This window comes from Indicator indicator, chromosome 10, assembly GCF_027791375.1.
Source record: "Indicator indicator isolate 239-I01 chromosome 10, UM_Iind_1.1, whole genome shotgun sequence".
Lineage (NCBI taxonomy): Eukaryota > Metazoa > Chordata > Aves > Piciformes > Indicatoridae > Indicator > Indicator indicator.
Window position 1 is genome coordinate 16,022,939 of NC_072019.1, and position 24,295 is coordinate 16,047,233.

General features: G+C 47.7%; 1 protein-coding gene across 1 annotated transcript in view; it reads right to left on the minus strand.

Moving 5' to 3' along the window:
• Window positions 1-568: 568 nt before the first annotated feature.
• The window catches only part of LAMC1 (laminin subunit gamma 1), a 74,883-nt gene continuing 51,156 nt past the window's right edge, over window positions 569-24,295 (minus strand). The window contains exons 6-28 of the mRNA XM_054384413.1: window positions 21,088-21,205; window positions 20,893-20,991; window positions 20,652-20,788; window positions 19,689-19,811; window positions 19,412-19,601; window positions 18,580-18,692; window positions 17,147-17,368; window positions 16,867-17,055; window positions 14,724-14,969; window positions 14,244-14,397; window positions 13,651-13,793; window positions 12,721-12,899; window positions 12,405-12,561; window positions 10,212-10,417; window positions 9,715-9,794; window positions 8,780-8,917; window positions 8,450-8,594; window positions 7,738-7,887; window positions 6,362-6,476; window positions 4,008-4,207; window positions 3,625-3,783; window positions 2,488-2,587; window positions 569-975 (exon numbers count right to left, since the gene is read on the minus strand). Coding sequence (XP_054240388.1) covers window positions 719-975; window positions 2,488-2,587; window positions 3,625-3,783; window positions 4,008-4,207; window positions 6,362-6,476; window positions 7,738-7,887; window positions 8,450-8,594; window positions 8,780-8,917; window positions 9,715-9,794; window positions 10,212-10,417; window positions 12,405-12,561; window positions 12,721-12,899; window positions 13,651-13,793; window positions 14,244-14,397; window positions 14,724-14,969; window positions 16,867-17,055; window positions 17,147-17,368; window positions 18,580-18,692; window positions 19,412-19,601; window positions 19,689-19,811; window positions 20,652-20,788; window positions 20,893-20,991; window positions 21,088-21,205 — 3,620 coding nt within the window. The 3' untranslated portion in view covers window positions 569-718. The remainder of the gene's footprint in view (window positions 976-2,487; window positions 2,588-3,624; window positions 3,784-4,007; window positions 4,208-6,361; window positions 6,477-7,737; window positions 7,888-8,449; window positions 8,595-8,779; window positions 8,918-9,714; window positions 9,795-10,211; window positions 10,418-12,404; window positions 12,562-12,720; window positions 12,900-13,650; window positions 13,794-14,243; window positions 14,398-14,723; window positions 14,970-16,866; window positions 17,056-17,146; window positions 17,369-18,579; window positions 18,693-19,411; window positions 19,602-19,688; window positions 19,812-20,651; window positions 20,789-20,892; window positions 20,992-21,087; window positions 21,206-24,295) is intronic.

Consider the following 24,295-nt stretch of genomic DNA (forward strand, 5'->3'; position numbering starts at 1 on the left):
CCTAACAGCTTCTCTCAGAGGCTGTGAGTCTGGTTTTGGTTTTTTTTTTTCCCTTCAGAGCACTGCATCACAGAAAGCATTTCAGAAAGAGGATTCACCCATTTTGTCAAAGGCTACCAACTCTGTTGGATTGGCCACTAGTTAATCATTAAAACAGAAACAATAATTTGACAGGGTTAGAAGTCGGGAAGAAAGATCTGAATGAGTGCAGTTATACTGGCCATTACAGTAATACTTTGGTAGCCATCCCCTTCCTTCATAGGGACAGAAAGCTCTGGGACTGAGGATTTTGGAGTGGAGAGGAGAAAAGAGGAGTGAAAGGAGGGTTAGTTTTGCCTTGCCATATCCAGCTCACATGGGTATTTCTGAACCACAGCATAGAGAGTCCAGAGCACCTCTCGTTCCTGTGCTAATCAAAGGGAAACTGTGTCTGAGAGAGGGGCAAAGGTGGAGTGCTCAGGAAGACAATTTATATAAAAAACCCCTTTGATGCCCAAAGACGGAGATTTAATTTGCTTCTCTTAAAAAAAAAAAAAAAAAACCAACAAAAACCAAAAAAAAACCCAAAACAAAAACTTTCAACTTATCCTGATTGGAAAAGAAAACAGTGGCTGTGAGCAGCAAGGAGTCGGGGGTCTGAAGAAGGCAACTGTGTGGTAAGGCACTCCATAGTCAAACCACTGCTCACCAGGGGAACCTTCCCCACCCCAGAGTACCCTCAGGGTTTCTCAATGGACGGGGTATTAAAACAGCCAGAGGGCAAGGTCTTCTTGATGTCTTCCAGGTTGCTAATGTCCTTCAGGATCTCTTCAATGTCCCTGTTGTAGGCCTGTATCGCATCATCTTGTTTCCTGGCTTCTCTCTCAAGGAAAGACACTTTCTGGTCCAGGTCGCTATCTTTCATCTGGTCTTTGGCACTGTTCAGGGTACCCTCAATTTCATTCAGTTTGTTCAAGTCCACCGTCTCCAGCTGTCCTGAAAAGTCAGAAGCAAATAGCAAAGGTCATTAAAAAGCCTTTGGTGTTCTAGGTGTGAGTGCTTACACAGCTGAGCCCACACAAGGGCCTCCGTCAGGCCATCTCTGCATTAGAAACACCATTTAAAACAAGGCCAACCAAATAGGTTATACCTCCAGTGCCTCAAAAACAGTCCTCAGCTTGCAGGAAAGTGATTCTGAACACTGCACCAAATGTTTCAAGGTTACACCAGGAAAGAAAAAGCCCCAAAGTCCTTGCTCAATAGATGCAAACCCCATTTCACAGAATCCCAGCATGCTGATGGTTGGAGATTGGAGACCAGTGCTGGGCCCCATCCTGTTCAATATCTTTATTGACGATCTGGATGAAGAAATTGAGTCCATCATCAGTAAGTTTGCAGATGACACCAAGTTAGGAGCAGGTGTCCATCTGTTGGAGGGTAAAAGGGCCCTGCAGAGGGACCTGGACAGGCTGGATGAGTGGACAGAGGCCAGTGGGATGAAATTTAACAAGGCTAAGTGCAGGGTTACGCACTTTGGCCACAACAACCCCAAGCAGCACTACAGGCTGGGGTCAGAGTGGCTGAGAGCAGCCAGGCAGAAAGGGACCTGGGGGTGCTGGTTGATAGTAGGCTCAACATGAGCCAGCAGTGTGCCCAGGTGGCCAGGAAAGCCAATGGCATCCTGGCCTGCATCAGGAATAGTGCAGCCAGCAGGACAAGGGAGGTTATTCTGCCCCTGTACTCAGCACTGGTCAGGCCACACCTTGAGTACTGTGTCCAGTTCTGGGCTCAATTCAAGAGAGATGTTGAGGTACTGGAACGTGTCCAGAGAAGGGCAACAAAGCTGGTGAGGGGCCTGGAACACAAACTCTATGAGGAGAGGCTGAGGGAGCTGGGGGTGTTTAGCCTGGAGAAGAGGAGGCTCAGGGGTGACCTCATTGCTGTCTACAACTACCTGAAGGGAGGTTGTAGCCAGGAGGGGGTTGGTCTCTTCTCCCAGGCAACCAGCAGCAGAACAAGAGGACACAGTCTCAAGTTGTGCCAGGGGAGGTACAGGCTGGATATTAGGAGGAAGTTCTTCACAGAGAGGGTGATTGCCCATTGGAATGGGCTGTCCAGGGAGGTGGTGGAGTCACCACTGCTGGAGACGTTCAAGAGGAGACTGGATGAGGCACTTAGTGCCATGGTCTAGTTGATTGCTTAGGGCTGGGTGATAGGTTGGACTGGATGATCTTGGAGGTCTCTTCCAACCTGGTTGATTCTATGATCACCTAGTCCAACCTAGAGAGTCACCTAGAACAGGTTGCCCAGGATCACATCCATGCAGGTTTGGAATCTCTAGAGGAGGAAACTCCACACCTGCTCTGGGCAGCCTGTTGCAGTGCTCCAGAACCCTCAGAGGAAAGGTTTGTTCCCTTGCACAGCACCAACAGGGAAGCAATGGCAGCTGCTGGCACCACCACATCAGAGACCACTCAAAGCTGCACAGCACATGAAAGAAGGCCTTACCTAATTGATCCAGTAGGTCATTAATGACAGTGAGTAAGCTGTTCACAGAGTTCTTCGCTTTTCTTGCATTGTCTTCTGCCTCCTGGGCAGCCTGTGAGGCCTGCAGGATATAAAAAAGGACAGCACACAAAGGTTGTAGGGATGATGAAAACCTTGCCTCTCCTTTTCACCCTCCCTGGCTCGCCTCTCCAGAATCACACCCCTGCACTGAGATCATCACTGACACCCTTCAAAGCACCAGTTTTCTGATTATTTCAGGATGGGGAATCCCTGATAATTGAACAGGGTTTTGCAGGATGAGTCAGAACAGGGTCTAAAGGGCTACACTCAAGGAACCTACACTAATGCCACCAGAGGAGCTCTTTAGCTTGTCTCATGTTTTCAGTCCCACTTAAAACTTGGAAGAGATTGTATCATAGAATTGTTTTGGTTGAAAAAGACTTTTAATATCATTGAGTCCAAACATTTTCTAACTCTACCAAGGCTGGTGTTAAACCATGCTCCTCAGCACCATATCTCTGCATCTTTTCAAAACCTCCAGGGATGGGGACTCAGCTACCTCCCTAGGAAGCCTGTTCCAGTGTTTGAAAACCCTTTCAGTGAAGATGTTTCTTCTAATATCCAACCTAAACCTCCCCTGGTGTAACTTATAGCTAGTGGGAAGAGTTTGACCCCCACCTGGCTCCAACCTCCTTTCAGGGAGTTGTAGAGAGCAATGAGATCTCCCCTCATCCTCCTTTTCTCCAGACTGAACAACTCCAGTTCCCTCAGCTGCTCCTCACTAGAGCTGTTCTCCAGACCCTCCACCAGCACCTCTATGTTCTTCTATGAGCGAGGTGCCCAAAACTGAACCCAGTATTCAAGGTGTAGCCCCACTTGTGCTAAGTACAGGAGGACAATCACTGCCCTAGTCCTGCTTGTCACACTACTGCTGATCCAGGCCAGGATGCTGGTGGGCTTCTCGGCCACCCAAGCACATGCTGGCTCCTCTTCAGCCAGCTGTTGATCAACACACCCAGGTAAACTGAATGCTGGCTGGACCCAGCACTATCTCAGCAGGAGGAGCAGAACACATTGCCAGCACAGCAGGGAGAAGGGAGCTCCTTGTCACTGCTGCCACCTGCCAGCATCACTCACCATGCCTGCCATCATCATATCCTGCTCAGCATCCTCCTGCTTCCGCTTCAGCTCCTTCTCTGCATCCTGCAGTTGCTTCATCATGTCATCCACTTCCTTGGCCAGCCCCGTCACATCAGCAAAAGTCTTGTCAGCCTCAGCTCTGGTAGCAGCAGCACTCTGCAGCAACAAGGGGAACAGGATGGGAAAAGGTGGTAAAGCTGCAGAACTTCCTTGGATGCTTTCCATCAAAACGCACCCACTTCTTAGTGTGCCGCATTCTGCATTCCCTGCTGAGGAACTAGGCAGAAAGCACACAGGGCTCAGCAGGAAGTACTGGAACAGAGGATTTATGCAGTTACCACTGTGTCAGGAGAGGTGGCTTCACAGGGTGCAGGACTCACCTTCTGAACAGCAGCAGCGATTTTTTCAGCATCATCTGCTTTAGCCTTGGCTTCACGAGCATCAGCAGCAGCATTGCCCAGAGCCTGCTCTGCCTGGCGAGTCTTACTGTTGGCTTCAGCAATGGTCTGGGTGATGGCAGGAATCCTCTTCAGTGCCTCTTCAGCTGCTGTCTTGTTATCGTTCACCCGCTTATCAAAGTCTAAGAAAGGGCAAAGCAGATTCTCATCACTTAGAAGTATAGCATCATTAAGGTTGGAAAAGACCTCAAGTCCAACCTTCTACCAAACACCTCCGTGACCACTAGACCACGTCCAAAAGTGCCAGATCTAGCCATTTTCCAAACACCCAGGGATGGTGACCCCACCACCTCCCTGGGCAGCCTGTTCCAATGCCTGACCAATGCTTCCTAATAGCTAATCTAAACCTCCCCTGGTGCAGCTTGAGGCCATTTCCTCTTGTCCTGTCATTAGTTACTTAGGAGAAGAAGCCAACACCGGTCTCACTACAACCTCCTTTAAAGTAGGTGTAGAGAACACTTAGAATCATAGAATGGTAGGGGTTGGAAGAGACCTCCAGAGATCATTGAGTCCAACCTCACTGCTAACACAGGTTTGCCCAAATCAGGTTTCATAGGAATGTGTCCAGGTGGATTTTGAAAGCCTCCACGGAAGGAAATTCCACAGCCTCTCTGTTCCAGTGCTCTGACACTGTCAAAGTAAAGCAGTTTCTCCTCGAGCTCAAGTTTTCTTTGAATCTCTGTGTGTAAACTTAGCAACATGTCAAAAATGGCAGGTCCTTTGTTGTTTATGGTCCACCTCATTTGAGTTTGGAACACTTTCCATTTAAAAATAGTCTTAGGATCCTTGAAGGTGAGGATACTTAAAACTGAGGGCACTTTAAGCAAAATCTGAACTATTATCCAATGTAGCACAAGCAGGGAGTTTGAACTCACAATCCAGTTCTTAGCACTGGATGCACACAAGCTTTTTTTGAGCTTTTTTGGTCTTACCCCATTCAGATTTGGAATATAAAATCTCTTGTGCCCTGAAATGGTAATGCCATACTTGACAAGTTCCCGTGGTTGTGCGAACATTCAGATAGATCTATCAGAACTGATTCTTATGAAAATGACATAATCTTTTATGAATGTCCTGCAAAAGTCAGGCACCCTCTGTCTTTACAGGGGATAAGGAGGTTCAGAGCACCTGACTTCAGTCACTCTGATTTATCCCACAGTGGAGGGTGTTTCCTTAAAATTGGTATGAAATAGAAAACATCTGCCATAAACTGAACAGTGGGGAAAAGAATTGGGTTTGTATTCACTTCAATATTTCTAGCAATAGAAGAGTAGCAAATAAAATACAGAGTGGGTATACAAGTAGAATCCTCAGCAGAATTCTTTTCTACAGTTACTAGAAACAACACAGGAGGATGGGAGGGTGACAGTTCTTCCTCCTTTGATCTATTGTAGCAAATACACTCCTAGAAGGTATTTTTAGAATTACTCAGCACATGGATTTCCAGAACCCAGCAAAACCTCACACAAGAAATTACACAAGTGAAAAAGATCTGAAAGTAAACTTAGACAACTGAGGCAGATACTACATATGCCCTGTAGTCTTCACTGATGTGGTGTTGCGCTGTGCTGTGTCATTCATCACATAGTTATCTTAGATGTAGTTTTTCTTTATGCAAGTCCAAATAACCCCAGAATTGTTCACTATTTGTATACAAAAGGCATCATGCAGAGTTGAGAAATAGTTGTGATAACATGAAGACTGGTGAAAACACATGCCAAGTAAAGTTTTGGGCAGTGGAAATGTAAACAATGCTGTTATTTAGCATAAACCATACATACTAGTCAAATATAACAGTGCTGCTGCTGGTGTCTGCTGGTTGATCCAAAAGAGTCTTGGGATGCTTCTTTGGCCAAGATACCCAAGGCTCTGTCACCCTGAACAACTTGATCTGGTTGCAGATGTTCCTGCTCACTGCAGGGGGGTTGGACAAGGTGGCCTTTAAAGGTCCCTTCTAACCCAAACCATTCTATGATGCACTCTGACATCAGAGGGACAAAGAACACACTGGGGTGATGAGGAGAGGTATATGCTTGCAGGTCTCCCTGTTACACATCTACTGACACCAATCAAGGAACTTAAAGAACAGGTGATTTCTAGTCACTGAAAACATTTCTGTTTTTTTAATTTAAAGTTTAAAAAAAAAAAAAAGTCAAAAGAACCCACCCAGCACTCAGGAACTGGCAATAGCAGAGCCCATTTAACCAAGATGCCCTACTGCCCAGTGACTTGTCACACAGGAACTGACAGATTCACAGCAAGTGTTTTCTCTTTACCTTTCAGGTTGCTGAGGATAGTGTTGGCCTCCTGGAGTGTGCCGTTGCCCTTCCGAGCAGCTTCTTCAGCCATAGCTTTTGCTGCATCTGCTCGAGCCAAGAGCTGGTCTGCAGTCTAAGGACACATGACATGGATCAACATATTACACAGAATCCCAGGGTGGTGGTGATCAGAAGGGACCTCTGGAGATGAGCCAGTCCTACCCCCCTGCTAAAACAGGGGAACCTACAGGAAGTTGCCAACAGTCACAATGTCCAGGTGGGTTTGGAATCTCTCCAGAGAAGCAGACTCCACAATCTCTCTGGGCAGCCTGCTGCAGGGCTCCAGTACCCTCACAGCAAAGAAGTCTTTCCTCCTGATCAGATGGAACCTCCTGGGTTCCAGTTTGTGCCCATTGTCCCTTTTCCTGTTGCTGAGCATCACTGAAGAGTCTGGCCCCATCCTCTTGCCCACCACCATTTAGCTATTGATCCCCTCTCAGGCTGCTCTTCTCCAGGCTAAACAGCATCAGGTCTCTCAGTGTTTCCTCCACACAGAGATGCTGCAGGCCCCTTGGCATCTCTGCAGCCTCTGCTGGACTCTTTTCAGTAGGTGCCTGTCTCTTTTGAACTGGGAAGCCCAGAACTGGAGCCAGTTACTCCAGACATGGCTTCTCTAAGGCAGAGTAGAGGGGGAGGAAAACCTCCTTCAAACTGCTGCTGGTCACACAATTCTTAATGCAGCCCAGGAGACCAACAGCTTTCTTGGCCACAAGAGCACATTGCTAGCTCATGGTGAACTTGTTGTTCACCAGCACTCCCAGGTCCTTCTCCATGGAGCTGCTTTCCAGCAGGTCAATCCTTCGTGTGCAGTAGCACAGGAAATTATTCCTCCTTAAGTGGAAGGAATCATATTCTCACCTTTTGAAGGATGACCAGCTGGGGTACCAAAAGCCACTGCTCAGCCTGAAGCACCAACACCATACAGAAGAACATTCACCCACCTCTTCTGAAAGCAGGTGATTTTAGGTACTTCTGGAACACTGTTCTGAACACAAAGAACACACCTGGGAAACATTACCTGTTCTCCCAGATAACCTTGATGTCTTTGCTTTTACCAGCTTTTGGGATCTCTTTTCCAAGACCACTCTTCAGTAACAAGTAGTGCTAAGACTGAGTCAGACCAAATCTATCTAATCTATCCAGGTACACGTTTTCCTTCTTGTTTATTGTGTGTGTTGGTGGTGTTTTTTTGTTGTTGTGGGTTTTTTTGTTGTTGTTGTGGGTTTGTTTGGGTTTTTTTTTTTTTTTAGTTGGTTGGTTTTGTTCTGAGGATTTTTGGTTGGTTGGGTTTTTTTCCCCCCAGGGAATAAAAGCCTGCACGCAAAAAAACCAACCTGCTGTTCTGTCTTCCCTTTCTCCAAGAGGTTCTTCACTTCTAGCTCCTTTCCTTTCATGTCTTCTCTCAAGTCCTCATAATCTTTCAGCTTCCTGGCAATTAGCTGATCTAACTCCTCTGCTTCTTTCTTGATCTTATTGGCTTCATTCTGCAGGTGGAATACAGAAACAAATGGGGATTCCTGAAATTAAAAGGACTTCTGAAGAGGTGACAAAATGCAGTATAATTTCTAATGCAGACAGGAGGTCTGATGGGTTCCCATCTCTTACAACTACAATTGTAACTTGGTCTTCAAAGCTCTGAATGCCAGGAAGGTCAGCACAACGAGAAACAGAAGCGGCAAAGTTTCATATGCCAGAAAATCTACTGCAGTACAGTGAGCACAGGAGAGGGAGCAGTTCTGCAGGCTTCAGAGGGCGCTAGGATTTTGCACTCCTCTGTTCAAGCCAAGATGTTTGACAAACAATACTTCAACTTGGCTTTTAGTCCTTCAGATAGGTGGAAGTGTGGCTTTAGGGAGCTTCCTGCATAGGAGCTGAAATGCACTAGTCTGGATTAAGCCTGGATGGACAAAAATTCCACAGACTGCTCTTATGCAGAGAAATGTTATCAGAGCGCAGTCAAGGCATGTCAGAAGCCCAGCACACTGCTGGAATGCTTGTCCTCACTTATCTTTAGAAAATACTGTGCATGATGCTTCCCTCACATACCTCTAGCCCCACGGAGTCAACAGTAGGCAGACTGGTGAGGTTAGCGTAGATCTGCAGGGCTTTGTTTCCAGCTTCCTCTGCCTCTGCAAGTACCTTGTTAGCCTGCTTCTCTAGATCTCGAGAGATGTTCCTGGCTTGATTATACCTAGAAGACCCCAAAGATGCAGTTACACAATTTTCTTTGCCAATTGAACTTAAGAGTAGAGAGACTAAGAAATCAAAACACGAATCCATAAAGGCCAAAGCAAACAACATTACAGCATGTCTCTTAGTTTTAAGCACTGCTCTGAAAGCCAGAATAAAACCCCAATGTTTTGGTGCCTGACTCACTTCAGGTTGAGCTCCTCAATGTCATTTGCAGTTTGGTTTTCTCCAGCCAGCGTCTTCAGCAGCAGTTGATATGCTTCTGTGGAAGTATCATTTGCTGCCTTGGCTATGCGAACAATCTCATCAGCTTCCTTCTTGTGTCTGGACAAGATTACAGAAGACAAAAAATATCACAGATTGGTTTGGGTTGGAAAGGACCTTTAAAGGTCATCTAGTCCAATCCCTCTGCAGTCAGTAGTGCTCAAAGCCTCACCTAACCTCACTTGAAACCTGCCTACCACTTCTCTGAGCAAGCTGGGGCAGTGTTCCGCCATCATCAGTATCAAAAATTTCTTCCTTCTGTTTAGTCTGAATCTCCCTCTTTTGGTTTAAACCCATCACCCCTTGTCCTGTCACAACAAGCCCTGCTGAGTCGTCTGGTCCCATCTCTTTCTGACTGGCCCCTTTAAGTCCTGAAAGGCCACCAGAAGGTCTCCCTGGAGCCTTCTCTTCTCCAGGCTGAGTAACCCCAAATCTCTCACAGCCTGGCCTCACAGCAGAGGGGCTCCAGTCCTTAGATCATTTTTGTGGCCTCCTATGGATAATGCCATTAGAATGGTCAGCCAGTGGTTTCGACCTTCAGTTCCAGATTTTATTCTGTCTTCCAGATATTACTCTCTCTTTTCCTTCCTTCACCCAGGTTTGCTGTTTAAGATCATTTCTGCAAACAGGGCATCACTCCAGCAGTGCTCACAAGATCAGCTGAAAGGCACTATAGTTGTAGGTGTCCCTAGTGGTGTTTGCTCTCAGTGATACATGGCCACGCACCCACAGTGCCAGTTTCTTATTCAGCAAGGGGCCTGTCTTGTGGATCAAGCAAAGTCAGTTTTGCTTCTCCCTCGCAGAGAAGGGCAGGGCCCTCATTTGGGCTGTGAGGAGCACTTCTTGCCACAGCCTACCTTTCAGCCAGCTTACGGGCTTCTTCTGCCAATAGAGTCATGTTGTTAGGGTCCCCAGTTGACTCTGGAGGTGTAATGGACTAGAAAAAAAAAAAAAAAAAGAAAAAATCTTAAAGCTGCTTTTTCATCTTCTATTCATCTCTGCTTGAAATATTTATTGTCATGATCTAAATGCTTAGAGATGTGTCTAACCTACTTCTGACTTCCATGGGTTTTTATTCCTTAAGCCCACGCAGTTTCCACCACTGCTTATCCCTTAAAAACAAAGGTGCTGATGTTTATTTAGGGGTTCTTAGGTTGGGTTCTTCAGCCAGGGGCTCAGATACAATCTATGACAGACACTAGTGAGCTTCCATTATTTATTTCCCATGACTTTAAGTAAAGATATTTCCACAGCAAATTCACACAGAGACAGAACAAGAGAAGCACACCAGAGGGCAGAGCAAGGAAAGGCCCTCTCCTCTCCTAACCACGTGGGATCTCAGCAGCTCACTCACCACATTGTCAGCTGCCATCTTTGCCTTCTCAAGCATATCAGAAGCTAAGCTGATCAGGTCTTCGGTGTCCTCCACCCGCACCCGGGCCTGCTCCGCCAAGCTCTCCGTCTCCCGCACTGTGCCCTGAATGTTCCTCAGCCTGTTGAGCTGACTCACTAGTGTGCTGTTGATGTCCTTGAGACGATCCATGAGGTTCTGATCTACGTCTGAAACACAAAGTACAACAGAGAGGACTCAAAATTAATTACAGTGGGAAGAGAAGCCGGAGCAACAGCTTACCACTGCAGGCAACATGGAATCACAGAACAGTCTGGGTTGGAAGGGACCTCCAAGTGTCATCTAGTCCAATTCCCTCTGCAGTAAGCAGGGGCATCCTCAACTAGATCAGGTTGCCCAGAGCCCTGTCAAGCCTCACCTTGGCATGGGGCCTCAACTACTTCCCTGGGCAATCTGTTGCAGTGTTACACTACCCTCATGGTGCAGAACTTGTTCCTAACATCCAGCTTAGATCTTCTATAGTTTGAAGTCATTGCCCCTCGACCTATCACCACAGGCCTTTGTAAACAGTCTTTCTCCATCCCTCTTGTAGGCCCCCTTCAGGTACCAGAAGGTTGTTATTGCATCTCCCTGGAGCCTTCTCTTCTCCAGGCTGAACAACCCCAGCTCCACCAGCCTGTCTTCATAGCAGAGGTGTTCCACCTCCTTGATTATTTTCATGGCCCTCCTCTGGACCTGCTCCACCAGATCCATCTCCTGTTGGTAGGTTAATCCCCTCTTGAAAGGGGATCAAAGAAAGCTGTTTTGTAAGTCAGCTGGAGATCAAAGTCATCATCAGAATATGCATCAAATATGAGGAATGAAAAGCCATTAACTACTAATAAGACAACCCTGCTGGGTGTTGGAACCAACTCTGATGGGAGATTTTGTGTTCAGAATCATGTTACACCTCTGTCATTGACTTAAAGGCAACAGAGTTCTCCTCAAGAGGTATGAAACATCTGCTTTGTGAATTCTCTTTAGTTTAACTCATAGAAGGTAGGGAGGGATGGAGGAATAGTGGGGCTGTGTAGATGTGGTGCTAAGGAACATAGTTTAGTGGTGACCTGGCAGTGATGGCTTAATGGTTGGACTCAATAATCTTAAAGTTTTTCTTCAAATTAAATGATTCTGTGGTTCTAAGAGGTGGAAATAAAGACAAAAAACACCACCACAAACCCAGTCCATTCCATCACCACTTTCCAGTCCCCTCCCTCCCACCCAGGACTATTATTTAGGCACATAGGACTATTACCTGCTGCCAAGCAGGCAGCACAAAGCTACCTCAGCTATAACTGAGAAGAGCTTCAGTGATTATTCCTGCTGGCAGGGAATCTTCCTAGGTAAACACAAGTGTTAGATGCACATCAACTTTTTCCCAGATTCACACAGAGGTAAGACACTATCTGGAGCACTGCATCCAGTTCTGGGGTCCTCAGCATAAGGAGGACATCAAACTGCTGGAGCAGGTCCAGAGGAGGGCCACAAAGATGATCAGAGGGCCAGAGCACTTCCCCTCACTACAGGCTGAGAGACTTGGGTCTGTTTGGCCTGGAGAAGAGAAGGCTCCAGGGAGATGTTAGAGCAGCATTCCAGTACCTGATAGGGGCTACAGGAAAGTTGGAGAGGGACTCGTAGTGATAGGATGAGGGGGGATGGCTTTAAACTGGAAGAGGGGAAATTTAGCCTGGATATTAGAAAGAAATCTTTACAGTGAGGGCGGGGAGATGTTGGAACAGGTTGCACAGGGAGGTAGTGAATGCCCCCTCCCTGGAGGTGTTCAGGGCCAGCCTGGATGAGGTCTTGAGCAACCTGGTCTAGTGGAAGGTGTCCCTGCCCACGGTGGGGGAGTTGGAATTAGATGATCTTTAAAGTCCCTTCCCACCTAAACCATTCTATGAAAAACATCTTGAAAGCTCAGAGGTAGAGGCAAATCTTTGTTTTGCACATCTAGAGAGCAGTGGGGGAACACAGAGATAAAAGCACAATCATCAGATGATTAGATGATCAGATACACATCTCAGCACCATCTAAAGTAGCCATCTGTCCTGATGCACAGCACAGGCTTGAAATAAAACACTTTGTGCTTAAAAGCAACAAGAACATCAAGCAAAGAGCTCATTTCACTCCAGTCCACATCTGATCAGGTCAACTCACCTTTGCTGTTTTGCGCTTCATGGAGCAGCTCTGTAACATCTCTTTCTGCTTGCTTCAACCTCTCTTCAAAGGCTTGATCAGTTACAGCATCCTCTCCTGTACCCAGATTTGCTATAAGATTTTCCAGCTCCTGCAGCCTCTCTCGTTGCTCTGCCACCTAAGCAAGAGGAACAGAGCACAGATGTGGCAACGCAAAGCACCTTGAACCTCTCTGCTTTCAGCAAGCATCAGCCAGCCAAGGGTGCTACAGTGGCTGTAAAATCGGGCACAATGCCACCATCTCCAGCGGCACCAAGAGAGGCACTTGTGGCCTAACCTTGTCCTTCACTAATCTGTAGCAGGCTGGGCACTCCTGGCAGCCTGGCCACGAGCGGTTGTAGAAATAGTTCTCTTCACACTGGTCACAGCGGCTGCCCACGAAGCCTTCCTTGCACTCACAGCGACCATTCTCCCGGCACTGCAGGGAGCGGGACCCCTCGGGATCACAGTCACAGGCTGCAGGAAAATTACACCTCAGTCAGAAATACCTCACAGGCACAAAGGTCCCAAAACCCACACAGGGAGAGTACACCCTCAATACCCTGAGATGTCTGCCAGAGCAATAGGGCACAAACCCATAGCTGGGGCCTCGCTCCTTGTAGGGGTGCTCCTAGGCACACCAGAACACTCAGGAGATAACATTCCTGTATTCACAGTGATGCTACTGCCACTCCCACAAAGCATCATCATCTTCTACCCCATTTCACTGGAACCAACTGCAGTTAATTCTTCCTGCTCTTTACAGATAGGGATATCAAGGAGGAATGTTTGGATCATCCTATTTTTAGAAGATCTGTTGCTCCTCAAGACACAGTCTGGTTATTCAGGCCATTTGCAGAGTAGATGTGCAGAGATTTAACATTAGGAAACAGGACTGTTGCAAGATTCATAGCATGTATTTGAGAGTTGGACTACAGTACCTTTAAAGGTCCCTTCCAACCCAACGCATTCTATGATTCTATTTACACCAAAGCAGGTATGTCATAAGTTGGGGGTTCTTCCTACCCCCCGTTAAACAGAAGTAGGAAAACGGGCTAAGCTGCTGTATAGAGATGGAAATTCCACCACGCAGGGTGTGGACATGAGTGCCAGCTTCTGCCCTGATGAAGAGTCAGAGGACAACACGCCTTCCCAGAGACAGAAGCAAGGGTGAGGAAGGCTGGGCAACATGCTTCCCACCTGCCTCCCTCCAGCCTCTCAGACTTACGTTTACAACCTTCAGAGCCAAAGCCAAAGTGGTTGACCTCGCATCTGTCGCAATGCTGGCCGGCCACGCCAGGCTGGCACTCGCACTGCCCAGTTCGTATGTCACACTGGCCATTGGTGGAGCCCAGAGCATGGCAGTTGCACCTGGAGAAGACAGCCACACGTGAGGTGTTGACACAGAAGGGAGTAGACACTGGAAGCACGTCTCTGAAGAAGCCCTAACAAACACAGCTCAACGTTTCCCTCCATTCATCGAAAGTGACTTTTCTTGCTGTGCAGAGAGGGGAGCCACTGAGCCTTTGAACTGTGCAAGGTCACTTGGTGCCTGCACTAAAAAAGGAACCCACGAGTTCCTGCTACCAATAATCACACAGTCATGTGGCACTTTTCTATTTAAAACCCTAATATAAAGCTATTTATAAGCCAGGCTTTTTGCACAGCCTTCAAAGCCCCTCCTTGACTGCTGTTCTTCCCCACCCACAGCAACATTGGAGGCACACCAGTTATTTGTGACAAACATCACATATCTGCACAAAGTGAACACAGACCCCCCTGAGAATCGGGCTTTTTGCCATAAGCCAAGGTGAACGTCACCTCTCACAGCCACGTCCACTCTGGAGGTTGAAGTAGCCAGGCTCACAGGCACTGCAGTCCCTCCCAGTGACATGAGACAGGCACTCGCACTGCCCAGTCACTTGATTGCAACTCGTCTGCTGATTCACGGTGCCATAGGGATTGCAGTGACAAGCTGCAATGATAAGAGGGATGAATCAAAAACACAGAAAGTTAGAAAGTCCCTTGTGGTGTTGGCACTCTGCTAGCCAGTCCCTAAACGGGGCTGGATCCAGAACAGGAGGCAGCTCAGCCCTGCATCACACAATGCTTTTGCTTCGATGGCAGTAAGCACCCACAAACACAAGCACTTCAGCAAGCTACGGCCACCAAACCAGGACAAAGCCATGCATTGCTGCTGATGGGGACAAACAGCCTGACATTGTGTCCTGACAACACAGCAGGAAGCAGCAGCTCTCGGGGACACCACCAGCTTTAAATGCAAGAAGAACTGGCTCTCGCCTCGGCACTTGTCGGCAGGGTCAGGGGCCAGGGGGTTCCCAAAGAAGCCATCCTTGCAGCGGTCGCAGTAGAAGCCGGCGGTGTTGTAGATGCACTTGAGGCACTCTCCCGTCTGGCGGTCGCAGTTGCCCACGGCGTTGGGATCGATGTTGTCATTGCACTGGCAGAGGCGACAAGGCCTGACGGCTCCGTTGGCACCCAGCGGGTCTCCGAAATAAGCATCATCACACAGCTCGCACCTCTTGCCTGGCACATGACAAACACACATGCTGCAGCAAAAAGCCCTCTGCTGCTGTCTCACCCAGACCCCACTGCAGCCCCTTCTGCAAAGGACACTCTCCAGCTCCCTCCTCTTTCATTCTTCTCTTGGGGCCAGAAAGGTGCAAGAAACCAGAGAACCATAGAACTGAGGTTGGAAGAGACCTTTAAGATCATCAAGTCCAACTGCTCACCTAGAGCTCACCCTCCCACTGTTACTGCTAAGCCACTACCACTCAATCATGTCCCTCAGCACCAATCCATACCTCTTCTAAATCCCTCCAAGGATGGGAACTCCACCACTGCCTTGGGCAGCTTGTGGCAATGCTCAAGAACCCTTTCTGTGAAGAAATTTTTGTAATATCCAACCTGAACCTCCCCCGGCACAGCTTGAAGCCATTTCCTCTTGCCCTGTCACTTGTTGCATGTGAGAAGAGACCAACTCCTATCTCACTACAACCTCTTTTCAGGTAGTTGTAGAGGGTGAGGTCTCCCTCGGCCTCTTCCTCTGAGTGCAGCACTCAACAGTATTTCATTGAATGTCAGACTGAATGCCTTGGCCCATTGATCCAGCCTGTCCAGATCTCTCTGCAGATTCCCCTGCCCTCCAGCAGATCGACTTGTCCACCCAGCTTGGTGTCATCTGCAAACTTACTGAGGATGCACTTGATCCCTTCATCCAGATCGCTGACAAAGCTGTTAAAACCACACACAAACCTCTCCCCTTCCCTTAAGCTGCTTTTTTCACTGGAGCTTTGCATGATGAATTATTTCAGCTCCTCATTTCCCTCCTATCCCTTTAAGCCAAACCGACTTGCTGCAGTTTGTTGCTAATTTAAAAGTCCAAGCAGGGAGAGCTCTGTGGGGTGTCACTGCTCCAGGAAACCCCACTGCCAACAAGATCTGTCAAACCTCCATGGGCAGCCAGTGAAGCATCCAACTTAGCAGCTCCCTATGCTTACTGCAGCTTTGACCTCCCCAGCCAGCTACTAGCTCCATTTCTTAGGCAATTCTTGCACACATGAACTGTCTTTCCCCTCATTTTCCCTGTCACACACCAAGAAGGCAGCCGGAGACAGGAGAAACTCTTGCATAACCACAGAGATAGAAGCAAAAATGAGTTCCCTGAGGTGCAGGGAACCTGGAGCTCTGGACTCCAGTTCACAGAGCAATGACACCCATGGGAATCTCCATGAGATGTCTCTGTGCATGGTCAGGGGCTTTTCTAAGCATTTCAAGGTATTCTACACTTTGGACTCTGCCATGCCAGGCTGAAAATCAGCAGAGAAGCAAAGGAGGCTGCCTAACTGTTCACTGGCAGAACAAAAGGCTCTTAATGGCTCAGGTACAAGCTCAGCCTTCATGATTTATTGCTAAGAAAATGATCTGAACCTGTTCACATATTTCTCTTTAAAACTACTGAGCATAAACTCAGTGTTTGAGTCACTGCAGCCTTCCTGCTTTTCCTGTGGAGGGCATCCTGCAGTGGCTGGCAAATTGCACCTTCTAATTTTATTTCAGCCTGAACTACCTTTCTGGCTTTTTTCATTCTATTCTATTTTCTGCCCAACACAAGAAAACCAACAGAACTCTGTTAGAAGCTATCACAACTCACCTACACAGCACACCGAGTAGACTTTGCATAGATGATGAAGACTTTGTTCCCCTTTTGTTTGCAAGGGACAGGCACAAAGAACATGGGCAGCCCTGAACCCCACACAGGAGAGAAACTAGGGCTGAGGAAGGCAGAAGGATTTGAGCAGGAAGACACAACAGCTTTCAGTGCTGTTTACTGCAGGTCAGAGCCCCAGAACTGGTTGGAGAAAGGTTTCTACATGCATGTGGGGTATAGAAAATTAAAACAAAACAAAACAACACAACACACCTGTAGTGCCAGTCTGGCAGCTGGTGCACACAACCTCCCTTGTGCGGGGCACGATGGCACAGCTTGAGCTGCCTGGGCACGGGCAGGGCTGGCAGTCTGAGGCTGTGCCTGCTGTCGCATCTCCGTAGTAGCCATCGCTGCACTTCTCACAGTGACTCCCCGCCGTGTTATCCCTGCAATGGCACATGCCTGCAACAGAGAGGAAGATGGGTTTTGCATCACTGTCAAGCTGAGAAAGAGCAGCCCTCTTGCTGCTCCCTGTTTTATGGTCCCCTCTTACCTGTCTCAGGCTCGCAGGTCTCGCTGTGCCCATTGCAAGCACATGGCACACAGGGGCTGTAGGGCCCGAGGCTCGGTGTCTCTCGCCGGTACCCAGAAGAGCAGCGCTCACAGAACTGCCCCTCATATCCTGCAGGACAAGAGCAGCTCTCGACCCAGGGCACAGGCACGCCAGCTCCAGGACGAGCACTTGTGATGGTAACATCATCCAGGTGGCCAGCACCTAGAAAGCACAGAGAGAGGAAATGCTCTCAGGTTACACAAAGCTCTCAGTCACAAAGGCTCTCAGCACCACTCCACCAACCACACATCTGAATGATACCAGGGACAGACAAGTGGATGCTTGCAGCTGGTAAAATGAACCAAGAAGCAAAATCCTTCAGGAAGGTTTAGACAGATGAGAAAAGATGCAACATAGCTCAAGAAGGGGATGCACAGGGCAGGAAAGTTGATAATAACAAGACAGAGGAGGATGCTGGGAACAGCATGTGAGCAAGCACAGTTAAAGTAAGTCACATTTTGCATGTGCATGGTTGCCATTTCCTATGCAAACACCAAACCAAATTCCTGTCTTTCCAAGGTGGACAAACCATTTTTTCAGCAATTTTAATACGCCATCTCTGACACAGCATCTGCACATCATGCCTGGGGGTAAACTCTTCAGAGCAGAGCACCAAGCAGAGCCTCAGTTCCCGTATAAGAGCAGTAGCTACAGCACTTGGCATGGCTTCCTCCACACCTTTCCTCCCCTCCATTTCACAGCCCCATGTTCTTCTTTGTGAGCCACCTCTGCTGAAAACATTTGCAGCTTCCCCACCTTCCCCAAATGCAAATTTGACCTTTGCAGTTTTCTGAAAAAAATCTTCTTCACACAACAGCACCCAAGGATAAAAGCTATTTTTGCTCCAAATTTATGTGTGATTTCTTAAATAAATCCTCATTACAAGGAACTTCCACTTCAGTTCAGCACAGGCAGTGCTTTTGAGACCTTTTTCTTCCTATTTGTCATGCCAAGGCAGGACCAGACAACAGGGGGAACATAACCATTCCTGGTGTGGCAGAAATTGAGGCCAAAACGTACACTCCATGCAGTTCTCCTACATGTTGTTCTTCAGAACCCTCTGCTGCACTTTTCTACTGATCTGGAAGACACTGGCTGTGTAATCTAGCAAAATCCCCATGCTTAGAAGTAAACAATCAGCAGATAATGTGATGGGTGCTCAGCTTCTAAACTTTCAAAGGCAGCACCTTTCATCCTCATGTCCTCTTCAAGAGGCCTGGGAGAAGCTGTTACACAGGAAGGCCAGGTGAAGAGCAGTCTACACAGGCTTTACCAAAGAATCTGCCACTACAAAATAAAGCAACCTGAGGCCTAGATGAAGTGAGTTTGCCCCTCTGTTCTGCAACATTCAGCTGAGTGACTTAGTGACTTACTTCTTTCACTGTATGTCCCACGGATCTTGATAGAAGTCAAGTTGTGGAGAAGCTTCTGGAACTCAAATGCCGTAAGAACAGGCCTCCACGGGTAGTCTGCAGCCTCATGGAGCCTAGGGAGAAGAGCCATATATCAGCAGCAAAGCCTTCAGCTGCTAACAGCTGCACCCTTTTAACGCACCCTTTCCAGCAGTGCTGTGTAATTGCAACATAATTCACACAGGCTTATGCAACGCTGCTGGACAGGGAGCTTCAAATTAAAACCTGATAAGACCACTCTTCTGAGCTAAAATTCATGCTGCTTGTTTCTTCAAGAACTCAGAGGCCAGGGGAACCTCAGGGTAGGTCTCATCTGTTCCCACCACACTGGAACTGTGAGTCCCCAACACAAGAACAACATGAAACTGCTGGAGCAGGTCCAGAGCAGGGCCACAAAGACGATCAGAGCACTGAGGCACTGCCTCTAAAGGGATAAGCTGAGTTGGGGTTGTTCAGCCTGGAGAATAAAAGGCTCTGGGGAAAGCTTATAGTGGCCTTGCAGTACATGAAGGGTGCTATAAGAAAGCTGGGGAGGCACTTTTTATAAGGGCTTGTAGTGATAGGATGAGGGGAAATGGATTGAAGCTGGAAGAGGGAAGATTTAGAGTGGAGATTAGAAAGAAATTCTTTACAATGAAGGTGGTGAAACACTGGAACAGGTTGGCCAGGGAGGTCACGAACGCCCCCTCCCTAAAGGTGTTCATGGCCAAGTTGGAAGATGTCCCTGCCCACAACAAGAGGGCTGGAAGTAGACAATCTTTAAAGTCCCTTCTGACCCAAACCATCCTCTCACCTGAAGGTGTAGGTCACCGCATTCTCACTGGGGTAAGGGTTGCCCTGAGCAATGAGTGGCACCGACACTCTCAGCCCAGCCCCTTCCAGCACCAGGTCCTCTGCAGAGAGGCGCGTGTCCCGCCTGTCCACACGGAAGGAAAAGGTAAAGTTTTGCCCATAACTCAAAACCTGGTTGTCCAAGAACTTGCCTGAAAGGGGAAGAAATGGTTACAGTTAGGAGACAGAACAGACAGGGAACGAGCAGCACAGAAAGCCTCGCTTCTCAAATGACCTACGTGGTGCAACAAAATAGATGGGGAAGTAGCTGTCCGAGATCACAGAGATATCCTGGCTCTCCGCACTCCACTGCAGTGAGACTTGGGAGCCATCACGCTGCTCGGCACGCCACTCATCCTCTCCTGGAAAAACCAAACGTGAAAGGATTAACACCCTTGGAAGATGTAGCTCTGCACACACTTCTCATGCCAAGCTCCATGAGCCTGTACACCAGCACTAACAGATTTCTGAAAGCAGCTGTGCAAGAGGACATAGACAGCAGTCATCACCTTTCCAGGTTAAGCCCCTAACTCAAGTGCTGGCTTAAACTCTCTGAACTTTGAGCCCTATCACAACTACTTGTTCAAAATCTTCTCTTATAAAGAGCTTAAGCAGGGATGGGGAAACCCGCAGTCCCCTACAACTTGACAAGCATTTTGGCCTTTGTACAAACTTCTGCAGTGGAATCTTAATTAAAGAGATGTTCTTTTCAGACTAGGCAGCATGAAAACATGCAAGCAGAGGAAACTATGAAAAAAAAAGACTTTTGCTGAGTTTGACTTACATCAGAAACACAACTGCATTTTATTCAGAGACATGTAAACACCAAATCTAAAGTGATTATAATCCTGTCAGTCAGAAACTCTCAATTTGGTTTTAAAGCTGAGGAAATGCTTCCTTTGTCAGCACCTCTCTCAAGCACTTTATATTTGCAATTCCCAGTTGCATCTGCATGGTGTACATTAGTGCTGGGTGCCTGAGGCCAGGATTGTGAATTCATTCCTCCCTAGCTGAACAGTGAGCTGCAGACATGGAAGCTCCCAGAAACTTGAGAATTAACTCAGCACTCCCCAAAGAGAGATCCCAGTTCTGCCTGCTCAAGGTTTGTGGTCTTGCACAGAGAGGAAGGGGAAGGTTTTTTGAATGGCTTCTGACTTGAGTCTACAGCTCAATCTGCGATAAAAAGGAAGGTTCCACTTTACCAAACTGGAAGTTGGAGGTGATGCTGTAGATCCTGTAGCCAGCGGCACTGGTGCAGACTGAAGAGTGTCCAAAACAGAAGCAGGGGATACAGCCTTTTGGATTGGAAGAATCCATATTGAAAAATCCAGGTTTGCATCTGAAAATGTGAAGGAAAGAGAATTCATTTCCTTGATGCTCACCCCAGGCCATTGCTTGGATGTTTCCCATTCTTGAAACAAAGCCTTGGGAAGTGAAACTCACCTCTCACAGTGGAAGCCTTCGACATTGTCCTTGCATGTACACCGTCCCATCTCAACATTGCATTCCCCGGTGCTGCCAGCCAGATCACAAGAACAGGGCCTGAGAGAGTCAGGGGAGAGGATAAACCATTAAGAGCCACACAGAGAAAGTGAAAAGCACCTAGCTTTAATTCTAGAGTGCAGAAGTTCCCCTTACCTGCACCCAGCTTCAGAGAGAGAGTGGAAGCCTGGCTGGCAGCGGTCACATTTCTCACCCATCACACCAGGCTTGCAGCTGCACTGGCCATAGCTGTCGCATTGTGTGCTGAGGGAGCCTGTGGGGAGAGCAGGGACAGGCACCTCAGCAGACCCATCCAGCTCTATCAGCCTGCTTCACACAATGGGCAAGAAACATGGGTAAAGAAAGGAGGAAGCACAGCTTCAAGCTGACAGCCTGACAACTTACCTAGGGACTGCCTGTAGCCCACAGGGATTTTTTCACTTGGGAGCTCTAGAGATGCTGAATCATTACCTAGCCTTCCAAACGACAGACAGCTTTCCATTCTTTTTGTCAACGTTTTTACATATAAATTTCAAATTGCAATCTCATTATTATTCCGGGTTTGTCCTCAGTGCTACCTTTGCATGCCTCTAAGTCCATGCCTGTTTTACCCTACAGCACACTGTGTCTGAGATTTTATTACCTGGATCCCCTGTGTTCTCCATAATCACCATGTCCTCTTTATCAGGGAATATCCTGATCTCTCCCTTTCAAGCTTCTATTTCCCTCTTGGTTCCCAAGTTGAAGACTAAACAACCTCCTTGGAGCAAGGCTGCATGTGCCACTATTTTCCCTAATAAACACTTGAGCAAACCTCTCGTTTTTGGAAGGGTATTTCCCTCAGTACTGCTCTGATCATAGAATCATAGAATCAGTCAGGGTTGGAAGGGACCACAAGGATCATCTAGTTCCAACCCCCTGCCACAGGCAGGGACACCTCACACTAGATCAGGCTGGCCAGAGCCTCATCCAGCCTGGCTGCAAACACCTCCAGGGATGGGGCCTCAACCATCTCCCTGGACAACCCATTCCAGGCTCTCACCACTCTCATGGTGAAGAACTTCTTCCTCACTTCCAGCCTGAATCTCCCCACTTCCAGCTTTATTCCATTCCCCCTAGTCCTATCACTTCCTGATATCCTAAGAAGTCCCTCCCCAGCTTTCTTGTAGCCCCCTTCAGATACTGGAAGGCCACAAGAAGGTCACCTCAGAGCCTTCTCTTCTCCAGACTGAACAGCCCCAACTCTTTCAAGTCGGTCCTCACAGGAGAGGTGCTCCAGCTCTCTGATCATCCTGGTGGCCCTTCTCTGGACATGTTCCAGCATCTCCATATCCCTCTTGTAATAGGGGCTCCAGAACTGGATGCAGTACTCCAGGTGGGGTCTCACCAGAGCTGAGTAGAGGGGGAGAATCACCTCCCTTGACCTGCTGGCCACACTTCTCTTGATGCAGCCCAGGGTCTGGTTGGCTTTCTGGGCTGCAAGTGCACATTGACAGCTCATGTTGAGCTTCTCATCCACCAGCCACCCCAAGTCCCTCTCCTCAGGGCTGCTCTCCAGCCAGTCACTGCCCAGCCTGTATTTGTGCTTGGAATTGCCTCGACCCAGATGCAGGACCCTGCACTTTGTCTTGTTGAACCTCATGAGGTTGGCTTGTGCCTACCTCTCCAGCCTGTCAAGGTCCCTCTGGATGGATCCCTTCCCTCCAGCATGTCTGCTGCACCACACAGCTTGGTGTCATCAGCAAACCTGCTGAGGGTGCACTCAATGCCTCTGTCCATGGCACCAACAAAGATGTTGAACAAGACTGGTCCCAGGACTGATCCCTGAGGGACTCCACTTGTCACTGGCCTCCACTGGGACATGGAGCCATTGACAGCCACTCTTTGGGTGTGGCCATCAAGCCAGTTCTTTATCAATCTCGTGGTCTACCCATCAAGCCCATGTGTCACCAGTTTGGAGACCAGGATGTGGTGATCAAGAGGACTTGCACAAAAAGCAACAGGTTTCTTTAATCTGTGGCAGACAAAATGCCTTCTCTTAAGCACCGATGCGGCCAACAGCCTAGGAATTGCCAGCACTGCAACAGTTAACTACTAGAAGAAAAAGCACTTTAATATACAGAAAGAGTTGCTTCTTTCCACTTCAGTCCACACCAGAAGATTATAGCAAAGTGAAGAGTTATAAAATAATTAAGCTGGACAGGACAGAAGAACTCCAAAAACTTTACTATATACAAGCCAAAGTTTAGATCCCCTTTGGAGTCCCAGGAAAAAGCAGTACTTGGACAAAAAAAAAAAAAAAGGCTATCTAAACTTATCCAGGGGTTTCAAATGCACCTGGGTGCCAGTGTGCCACGGGATACAAGCTGATGGCTAAGTTAAGGACAAATTTCAGAGGGCTTTATAAAGACCTGAGAAGTCACCTCCCTGCTTCAGGACAGGAGGGTGTCAGCCCTCTCGGCTGACACCAACCCTCATCCCTCTTAAAATAAGATCTGACACGAGGACCTGAGAGAGCAAGCAGAGGAAGAAAGAGGCCTTTCTTGGTCAAAAATGTCACAACTGCACAACTCTCCGACCAAATTAGATAGGAGATGTACCCTGGCAGACCTCTTGCTGGCTGCTTTTAGGTCATGCTGCAAGCAATTACTTATTCCAGCTACTCTATTTTGGAACCTCACATCTTACTATCTGTTACCCTTTTGTCTCCTTCCCCCCTTCTTTGCTGTAGGGTTGTATAGTTACAGGATTACTCTATACAGGTCAAGTGGTTCCCTTGACTACAAAAGATTTGTTCTCCTACCAAAATTTTGTCCTTCTGGGGTTTTTAAAATTTATTTTTAATGGATTTAACTAAATTGAGTTTACTTCGATTTTTCTCACCCCCGCCCCTTTTTGTGTTTAAGGTTTCACTGGTTTGTATTTTTAGTGCTTGGATACTCAGTAGGAGAAACTGATTCAGCTGAAGTTCACTACAATTATTCAGTATGACCAACCTCCAGAAATATCCCCTCACATCATCTTGTTTATCAAGAATTTAAATGAGCTCTTTAGTGCTCGGAGTGTTCAAGGTAACACATACAGAGTGGAAAACAAAACAAGAACCACAAAACCCAAAACACACACACACACAAAAAAACAAAACAGAGAAACAAACAAAAAAAACTGTATCAGAACACATTTTTGAAGGAGCAAATGCTGCAGAGGTGAACCATCTGCTCCTGCCATCCTGACTCCAGTTAGATGCAAGGATAATTTAAACCAAAGTACAACCCAATAAACATTTCCTATATGTGAGGAAAAAAGGAAAGAAAAAGTAAACAAAATTATCTGAAAGGAGGTTGGAGCGAGGCAAGGGTTGGTC